This window comes from Setaria italica, chromosome VI (assembly GCF_000263155.2).
Source record: "Setaria italica strain Yugu1 chromosome VI, Setaria_italica_v2.0, whole genome shotgun sequence".
Classification (NCBI taxonomy): domain Eukaryota; kingdom Viridiplantae; phylum Streptophyta; class Magnoliopsida; order Poales; family Poaceae; genus Setaria; species Setaria italica.
The window spans coordinates 12,167,127-12,177,287 of NC_028455.1; the positions used below are offsets into that span (position 1 = coordinate 12,167,127).

General features: G+C 42.1%; 1 protein-coding gene across 1 annotated transcript; it reads left to right on the forward strand.

The window, feature by feature from the left end:
• The first annotated feature begins 506 nt into the window (after positions 1 to 506).
• Positions 507 to 1,942, forward strand: LOC101769004 (L10-interacting MYB domain-containing protein-like). Its single transcript, XM_004974505.3, has 4 exons — positions 507 to 522; positions 736 to 1,045; positions 1,127 to 1,440; positions 1,885 to 1,942. Exons 2-4 carry the CDS (start codon positions 737 to 739, stop codon positions 1,940 to 1,942), a joined length of 681 nt encoding a protein of 226 aa, XP_004974562.2. The 5' UTR covers positions 507 to 522; position 736.
• The last annotated feature ends 8,219 nt before the right edge of the window (positions 1,943 to 10,161 follow it).

Sequence of the window (10,161 nt, forward strand, 5' to 3'; positions counted from 1 at the left end):
GGCCGTCCGCCGCCCCCTTGGGAGGGCGCCCCATCGCCGGCGCCCCCCATCGCCGGTTCCTGTCTTGCTCCTGGTGAATGACCAGGAGCATATAAGGTATGCATTTTTTTTTAATTTGCAACACTTTTTTTTTATAATACTGGTATGCTTATAGATGAATTCATAGTTACTGATAGATGTAAAATTTTTTTTTATAATACTGGTATGCATATAAGGTATGAACTTTTCAGAATGGAGAGAGAGATTTGCTGATAGATGTAATAAACTCAAATATAGTCTAATACCTAACGACTTATAAGTTTTTTTAGTGACTGATACTCAGGTTACAAGTAATATGCTTTTCACACATAAACATATTGAGACTCTACTTTTAGATCACAAAATGTAATAGAGAACTTATGAATATATGGAAGTATTAAAAGCACCATAATTATTTATACTAATTCAATTATTTTATGTTGTCAGGTACAATTACAACACAAAATCAAATAGGAAGCTACTTGCGAAAAGGAATTTCTTGAGGTATGAACAATCAATTGTACTGGTATGAGATAAATCACTTTTCTACTATCAGTATGGTTAAATGCAAAATGATAATTCAAAACTATGTAATGGATGAACGTTTGTACTTTGACATCTATGCTTATTTATTTCCCATTAGTTTAATAGTTGGATAGTTGGATTCATAGTTATGACTTAGCTTAGTTCTTATGAGTTTTCTTTGATTGGTTGAAGAATGGGTGATAAGGCGGATTGGGGTGATACTTTTTTAAGGCATTTGATTGATGCTTGCAAAGAAGAGATTGAAGCAGGGAATAGGCCGATGGGAATTTTCACTACTACCGGTTGGAAGAACGTTGTTTCCAAGTTTGCAGAAAAATCCGGTGATACGAGAACAAAAAAACAATTGAAGAACAAGTTAGATCTTCTGAAAAAGGAGTATGTCATGTTTATGGAGTTCAAGAATTGTGCAACTGGTCTTGGATGGGATGAGGCAAAACAAACTATTGACTGCTCAGATGAATGGTGGGACGAACACCTTGCTGTAAGAACTATGTTTCTTCATAATTATATTCTTTCCATTCTTTCTTATGGTGTCCAATGCTAATTTTTTTTCTAATTGTAGAGATGCAACAATCGTGAGAAAGGAATCAAATGCCACCATATAAAGTTTCGAAAACAAGGACCCAAGTTCCTCGATGACCTGCATATCTTGTTTGGCAAGGCACATGTAACTGGGTCTTCTGCATCCTGTCCTGGAGATATATCATCCGATGAGGCAAGTGATGATAATGTGGATGAGGTAGTGAAACCTACGCAGAAGGATATGACAGTGAACCTAGGAAAAAGGAAACGCAAGGGTACCTCTATTGGTGTTGAAGAGAAGGATGAGAAGAGCCCATTCTTTCGTTTGTACAAGTCCACTTGTTTGAAGATAGAAAATGCTGCAGAGAGGATCTCCACAAGTGTTGAAGCATCATCAGCTCCTCCAACTAACCTAGTTCCTACCATTACAGAGACTATGAAGATGGTGAAAGAATGTGGGGTGCAAGAAGGAACTGCTCTAATGCACACAGCCGCTTCCTTAATTGTTAAACCTGAATTTAGGGAGCTCTTTAGCTCTCTAGAAACAACTAAAGGCAGACTGGATTTGATTGAGAGGGAGCTAGAAAAGGAGATGATGAAGCGCCACTGATTTGTATTGCCTGTTTGTCAAATTATTTATTGTCATATGTGACAACAATTTCCCTATGTTGAACCATAATTTGTTACCCTATATTGAAACATTACTTATCTATTAGTGTGTTATGTTGAGCTTTTTCATTTAGTATTGTCAAAGATATTTGTTGTATTTAAATATTAATGTACTAATGTCTCATGTAGATGGATGATACATTGGGAGATGTGGCTAAAGGAGGGCAAAAAGGACTACTACTGCTAGCTGAACTTGCACAGCATGCTGGTGCTATTGGAGAAATGGGCAACTTGTATACTGAGCGGTATTTGCACAAAGATGGATACAGGGAAACGTCAGAAACTGGAATTCAATGGGTGATGAGGTGTATGTCACGTCCGAGATATTTTTATAAGATGTTTTGGATGAGCACCGAGATTTTCGATAAACTTCATAATTTGCTAGTCTCTACTTACGGATTGACCTCAACCAACAATGTTTCGTCTATTGAGTCATTGGCAATGTTCTTGTGGATCGTCGGAGGACCACAATCTTTTTCACAAGCTGAAAATCGTTTCACACGGTCACTTTGGACAGTTCACATGAAGTTTCACGAAGTCTTGAAATGTTTGCGCAAGTTAGCTAAGGATAATATTAAGCCGAGGGATCCTACTTTTTCTACGGAGCATGAAAGGGTGAGAGAGGATCGTTTTTGGCCATACTTTAAAGGCGCAATTGGAGCAATAGATGGTTCACATGTCAAAGTGGTAGTACCAGTGGACGAAGTGGTTAACCACACATGCCGTCATGGATATACATCTCAAAATGTGCTTGCTATTTGTGACTTTGATATGAGGTTCACCTTTGCGGTTGCCGGGTGGCCGGGTTCTGCACATGACACACGTATCCTCAATCATGCATTGGCAAATTTTCCTTCATTTCCCCTGCCTCCTAAAGGTATACATGATTCTTTCAACAAATTACCTGAATTTGTATTAAAATGTACCTTACTAACTTGATTTTGTAGGAAAGTATTATCTCGTGGACTCAGGTTACCCAAACCGAATTGGGTATCTTGCGCCGTTCAAAGGAAGCACATACCATATACCAGAATTTCAGCATCGTTCGGGGCCTCCTCAAGGAAAGTACGAGATGTTCAATTTTTTGCATTCATCTCTTCGTAATGTCATTGAAAGGTCTTTTGGAGTCTTAAAGCAGAAGTGGCGTATTTTGAAGGACATGCCAAGTTTCTCACCTCGTACTCAGAAACATATTATTATGGCTTGTCTTGCATTGCATAATTTTATTCGTGATAGCAATTTGTCTGATAAGGAGTTCAAGAGATGTGATGATGATGAGGATTACTTGGTACAACATACATGTGGTATGAGACAAACACAAGGAGATGATAGTGACGATGTGGACAATGAGGATACCATGAATACCATTCGCACTAGGATAGCTGATGCTTTGGTTAGTGCGAGAGGAGGAGAGTAATGTTGAGGGTTGGCATCCTTGTATAGAACTTTTTGATCGATATAGTTCTATTTATGTGGACCAATTACTTTAATGGATGAAAAACATTTAAAATTTATTTTTTGTTTCTTCCTAAAATAGTGGTTTACATTTGAATTAGTGAACGCATTATTTTGTTACGAGCAATTTGCATATAAACACACTCACAGACCTTTAGGGGCATTACAGGTATTTCTTACACAGCCTACAGTTTCACAGCTCCTCTAACCAAACGGTCTTCTGCTTTTCCCACAGTTGCTTTCTCACAGCTGCTTTTCCACAGCCCACAGCTCACAGCAGCTTTTCCAAAAGCCACAGCCCAACCAAACACACCCTAAAGCTTCCTTACAAAAGTTGTAGAGCTTTTCATGATAATTAGTTTATACACCTATTGGAGCCCAAAATTTGCAGCAAGCCGATCAAGCTAGGTTGACTGGTCAGACTGGTTCATCTTCACGGTCTGACTAGCCTGGGGCCCTATAGCCGGTCCGGCAGTACAAACCGGTCTAACCAGTTTGAGTAGGTGGTCTGACCGGTCCAACCCTAGTCCAAGTAGATTTGAGGAGTCCTGGTAGATTAAGACTTGTAAAAGGATTTCCTCTTGCGAGGAAAGACCTCTCCACCCTATAAATACAAAGGGCCACGGCCGATTGAGGCTAACCAACCCAGTCGATCAAATACAATTTACTTTACTTTAATCTTAAACCCCAATCTTTTCCAACCCCATTGCTTCTCGTAGTGGTTGAGGAAGTTCTGAGTGGCCTGTTGATCTCAGAGCAACCCTAGGCACACCATCCCTGGTGGGGTCCCTTCCGGGGTGGTGATCTTAGGTTTTTGTGTCACCCCTGTGTCGACTGGTCTGAACGGCCCCTCAAACTAGTCTGACCGGTTTGAGGCAGGAGCCTCATGAGGTGAAGTTCCACCGTGCACGATCTAGCACAATTTATTATGTTGACCAGAAAAGACGTCAACACATTTTTGGCGACTCCTTTGGGGAAGAAAGATCTTGTTATAAACAATAGTTCTATAAAACCCTAGTCAGATGGGATCTACAACAAATCTTGACAAGAACAACATCATCACGACCTCCATGGAAGAGCTTACTGAGGAGGAGTGCCAGAGGTATTTGGTGGCGGAAGAGTACTTCAAGTCTCAATTCTTTATGGGAATCAAGAAGGACCACCACGGCACGATGACAAGAGTGCAAGACTTTGTGATGCTCGTGTTTAAGATGAGCGACAATAAGGGTGAGGTAATAAGCAATGTAAGAAAATCACCCCATCCCATCCATGCTCAATGCTAAAGTTAATACTGCCATTAAGGGTACGGATGAACTTGTTGCATCTCTGATTAAGTGTTTAGAAAAGCTCGAGAAAGGAAACATCTGTTGAATCTACTAGTAATTATGCTAATAACGATTTTACTCAACTTGATCAACATGGGGTAGTGCATTCTTGTTCATCGGCTACGCCAGGGGTTATTCCTGAAAATCCACCGTATGGCATGCCGTATAACTTTTTCTCGGGTCAGATGCCACCGGTGCAACCATCAAAGCCGAACATGGCTGGAGCGGTCAGACTGATCCAGGCAACCAGTCAGACCAGCCAAATCGGTTAGACCAGTCCACTAGCAGTCATATCCGAGCAACCTGAGCCACTTGCTGTTTTGCCTCATTCAGCCACCCCTAGTCATACTAATGAACTTGAAAAGTTTGTACCTCCATAAAGCACAATAGCATACGCATCACCACCTATTCCTCATACTAATGTGTCATCTAGTGGTATACCTAATGATTTGTATGAGGCTTATAAGTGTGCCCAGAATAGCTATATGCCCTATGTGCATAAGATGAATACTATTGCTACAATGCCACAACAGCCAAATAATTCTAATTGGACTGAATTTGCTAAATTCAAAGAAGATTTGGCTAATGTGATGAAAAACAAACTTGGTGTTGATATTGGTAATTCTAAGCTTTATCAAAAACCGTACAATGCTGAGTTTGATTATGTTCCATATCCTATTGGTTGGCGGGTTCCCGATTTTGTTAAGTTTAATGGTGAAGATAATAGAATGGCTCGGGAGCATGTTAGTCAATCTATTGCTCAACCAGGCGAAGTGAGTTCCATTGATGCTTTGAAAGTGCATTTGTTTTCTCTATCTTTGACTAGCCTTTGCTTAGTTTTCATCATTATCTCCTAGTTCTATTTATTCTTGTAATCAATTAGAACAAAAGTTTTATGATCACTTTTATAGTGGGAGCCCTCAATTGAAATTGATCGATTTGGCATCGATTGGATGATTTTTGAAAAAGGATAAAATTCGAGCTGCTAGAGCATATAACAAGAAGGTAAAAGCTAAATCTTTTCAAGTTGGTGATGTTGTTTGGAAGACGATTCTACCTATAGGAACAAAGAGCAACATGTTTGTCAAGTGGTCTCCAAGTTGAGATGGGCCATACAAGATCGTGAAGGCACTTTTTGCAAATTCCTATATGGTGGAGACTTTGCCTATCCCGTGATCCTTATACGATAGTTCTTCCTGGTTTTACGCGGTAGAAATTTTGATTTGCGCTAGTGTAGCCTACCTCGTAACCCAACAGTCTGATCGGTGCAAACTAGTCTAGGGCCCTATAGTTGGTCTGGCAGTGCAAACTGATCTGACTTGTTTGAGCAGGCGGTCTGATCAGTCCAACCCTAGTTTGAGTAGAATTGAGGAGTCCTGGTAGATTAAGACTTGTAAAAGGATTTTCTTGCAAGGCAAAACCTCCCCACCCTATAAATATAAAGGGCCACAGCCGACTGAGGCTAACCAACTCAATCGATCAAATACAATTTACATTACTTTTTATCTCAAACCCTAATATTTTCTAACCCCATTGCTTCTCCTAGCGGTTGAGGAAAATCTGAGAGGCCTGCCAATCTCAGAGCAACCCTAGGTGTACCATCGCTGACGGGGTCTCTATGGAGGTGGTGATCTTAGGATTTTTTGTTGCCCTTGTGCCGATCGGTCTGAATGGTCCCTCCAACCAGTCTGACCGGTTCGAGGCAGGAGCCTCATGAGGTGAAGTTCCACCGTGCGCGATCTAGTGCAATTTGGTATGTTGACCAGAACAAGCATTAACAACACCAAATTCACCCAACTCAGAGTTTGGATGCAGAAAATATGGCTCATAGAAAATTTGCTGCTCCTACTAGGCTTCGAACTTCCAATGTTGTGCTTCCTTTTGGAATGAAGGTTCATAAAATGCGGATGCATGGAGGCTGAATTTGGCTAGGATGATTGGCCACGAGCCATGGGCCGATCAACCCATCCTCTTTTGGGCCCCGCTGGTGTTCATATTCCTTGTGTAGGATCCTTGCATTGTTCAAAGTCTAGGTCCAAATCAAGCTTATGCAAAAACCACCTATTGTCGTATTTCCCACCATTTTGCATTGTAGTAAAAAATACAACACATATGTGAATATAGCGATATTTTAGATGCCATTAGCCTGTTAGTAAAATAATTAATTGAATAATGCCAGTAGAACGATACTAAAAAGATGTCATTACCTAGCATCAACAATAATAATTAAACTACTACCTTTGGTCTATTTGATTTATAGTGACCGCCCTACTAGGCACTGGAATCATGTCATGTTCGTATCACTCTGCGCAAGAGGTTTCATAGCCACAAACACAAAGTGAGGACCAATGGTGGTCACCCTTGGATGATGAGTGATTGACAACGTTTTGTTGGAATGATGTTTCTCCTAGCTTGTGATGTGTAGGTGTAGGATGCGACATGGCGGCCGATGGCGCACTGTGAAGGTCAAGCGAAAGGTTCATGCCGATGGACCAAGGGCGGTGAAGGATGAATGCGAGTAGGCTTGGATCGATGGATCCGAGGAGTCCGGGTGGAGTCATGGGTGGTCCACGTGGTGCACGGAAGAGCAAGAGAACATGACAGGTTGGAGACAGCATCGGTTGAGTCAAGCGGGATGGAGGTGAGTCAAGTAGGTGGCCTGAGAGTCGGGAGCGAAAGACTTGGAGGCATCAAAGTCTTGGCGGAGACCAGACACGCATCAACATCAAGGAGGTCGCGTGGTGGCCAAGCGGAGATGGACGGTTTGGGTGGTTTGGGCCTCAAAACCATCGCGCAGGCAGGTTTGCTAGTTTGGGCCTCAAAATCAGGGGCGAGCCTGGTGCGGCTGGAGCTTCAAGAAGGAGGGAATGTGGCATCATCGTGAAGCTTATGTCGAGGCGAAGCAAAGTCTTGAAGGTGGTGTGCCCATCCGATGAGCGCAGAAAAACTTGCATCAAAATGCTCCTGCGTGGGTAATTATCCTAGTTGTAGTTGTAGGGGTAGTTTGGTCATCCGTCGCGGACTATAAATATGGGTGGATGGCTGTTCATTTCAGCACCTCTCTTGAAAACCCTAAATCATTTGCTTAGAGGCTAGCCAAGTGCTTAGTGAGAGAGGAGAGAGGGAGATTAGAGGGTGATTTGCTCCTTTTCTCTTGATTTCTTCATCTTTAGCTTTGATATGTTGTTGCAGAGCTATGGTTAAAATTTCGTGAATTTTGGAGATCATTTGATCGAATTTTGAAGTGTTGACCTAAAGTTTTCAGGCTATTTTTCTAAGCTGTAGGAAGTTCCGACACTTTATAGGAAGTTCCGATGCGTTGGAAGTTCCGACACAGGACCGGAAGTTCTGATGAGCTAATTTTTGAAAACTTGAACGTCCCTGTCGGCAATTTCTCAATACTTCCGATAGGTATCGGAAGTTCTGATACAGGGTCGGAAGTTCTGATCTCACTCTTGGAAGTTCCGATAAAAGGTCGGAAGTTCCGACACCTGGGAGGTATTTTGAGCTTGATTTTGCATAAATCTTTTGTGTTTGGTTCCATGTTGCTTCTGAGCCTTCCTAGCATTGTTCCTAGGGTCAGTAGGTCCACTGTGACTATGTGATCTTGATAGTTGCTAGAAGAAAGGTTCGTGGATTGGGTTGGGACTATAGCTAAAAATCTTTGAGAAAATTTGAATCGGCTCCCATTCACCCCCCTCTTATCGCCTGTTTCGGTCCTTCAATTGGTATCAGAGTCGGTTAAGATTTCTCCATACCCTAATCAGTTTCGAAACCCATTATGGCAACCTCTGAGCGTTCTTCCTCGATCGTTGCACCTTACTTTGATGGCTCTGATTACCGGTACTGGAAAAATCACATGAGAGCCCATCTTAATAGTAAGGGAGCAGGGGTCTGGGAGATCACTTAGGATGTAGCATATACGATTCTCGCTATTCGCTTGACTCAAGATGATAGGGATAAGTATCACACCAACAACAAGGCGGTTGATATCTTGTTTGCGAGTCTGTGCCATGCTGAGTTCGACCGTGTCGAGGATCTATCTCTCGCTCATGAGATTTGGTCCATACTTCAGAGTTTCCATGAGGGAAATAGTCAAGTGAAGGCAAGACTCTTTGAGACTTATCGGCGTGAGTATGAGAACTTTGTTCATTTGCCTGGGGAGTCTGCCGATGCTTTGTTTCGGTGCTTTCTTGCTATTGTGAACAAAATGAAAGCAAATACTACCAACTTTCCCTACACCGATCATGATAGAGATTTGAAGCTCTTGCATGCTTTGGATCATGAGGTGTGGGGTACAAAGGTTGATGCTATCATTGAGTCCACAAACTATGAGACTTTTTCCACTAGTGAGCTCTTTTCCAAGCTGAAGTCGACCGAGGTTGACAAGAGGCTCCGAGCAAAACAAGGGAGCCCTACTAATCCACATAGTATGGCTCTCATGTCAGGGTTTGGACAGCTAAGTCTTTGGGTAACTCTTCTTCTATGTCATTTGCCTTGTCTTCCTTGGTTTCTATTTCAGAGGAGCAGCTGGAGGTTCTTGATGATGAGGAGCTTTCCTTGATTATGACGCGGTTCATGCGCTTCAACGACAACCGGAAGAACTGGTGAAGGAACAACAACAACTGTTTCAATTGTGGCATGCCAGGTCACTTTGCTGCCAACCGCCTCGATAAGAACAAGTCCAAGAACTAGTACGACTACAACAAGCACAAGAACAAGGACGGCACCAAGAAGAAGAGGAAGAAGTACACCGATCATGAGAAGAAGGAGTACTGCAAGAAGGCCAAAGCACGCGCCTTTATCGCCTCCCTCTGCGACATCGACTCCAACACCGATGACCACATTGACTCAAGCTCAAGCGAGGAGGATGACGACCGCAAGGTGAAGAAGAAGGAGGGCAAGAACTTCAATGGACTTTGCTTCTACTCTGACAAGAACCGCGATGGGTCATGGCCATCAATGCCAAGAAGGATGACAAAGAAAGCGACTCCGACACAGAAACAGAGGTAAAGCCTACTCCAAAACAATTTGCCTTAGAAGTAGAAAAAATTAATGATTGCCTACTTAATCAAGGTAAGTTGCTTAAGAAGGCCGCTCGTGAACGAGTTGAGCTTAAGGCTAAGTTGGAGAGTGCTTTGATTGAGATTGATATGCTTAAGTCTGCTCCTACTGTTTCTAATGTTGTTGAGTGTGATGAGTGTGCTATTCACATGTCTAGTATAGCTTCTTTGCAATCTAAGCATGGTTGCTTGTGGATGAGCTTTATTTGACTAGGGCTGCTTTAGATGGAATCAAAACTAGACTTGTGTTACTTGGTGCTTGCAAATCTTGTCCTGCTTTACAGATTCAACTTGATGATGCATGTGCTAAGATTAAAGCTCTTGAGAAATCTGATTTAATTGCTAAATCTAAAGTTCCTGAATGCACAAAGTGTCCTGAACTTAGACATCTTTGCAAAATACTAAGGATGAAAATCACTACTTGCGCACAGTTCTCAGTTGAGTGTCAAGTAGGGAACCTCAGTTGGGTATGATGATTCAAGAGTTTAAAAGGGCTGATGGTTTCAGGATTTGGAATGTGATCAAGTAGTGTAGATTTGATGGGTTGTATGAAAAGATCTTTG

What these genes read in the sequence shown, in the direction of transcription:
- LOC101769004 (XM_004974505.3), top strand. Translation starts at nt 737, where the DNA reads ATGGGTGATAAGGCGGATTGGGGTGATACTTTTTTAAGGCATTTGATT. An exon ending in GGTGGGACGAACACCTTGCT is followed by an intron (nt 1,046 to 1,126) that starts GTAAGAACTATG and finishes TTCTAATTGTAG; the next exon opens with AGATGCAACAATCGTGAGAA. An exon ending in TCCACTTGTTTGAAGATAGA is followed by an intron (nt 1,441 to 1,884) that starts AAATGCTGCAGA and finishes TGTCTCATGTAG; the next exon opens with ATGGATGATACATTGGGAGA.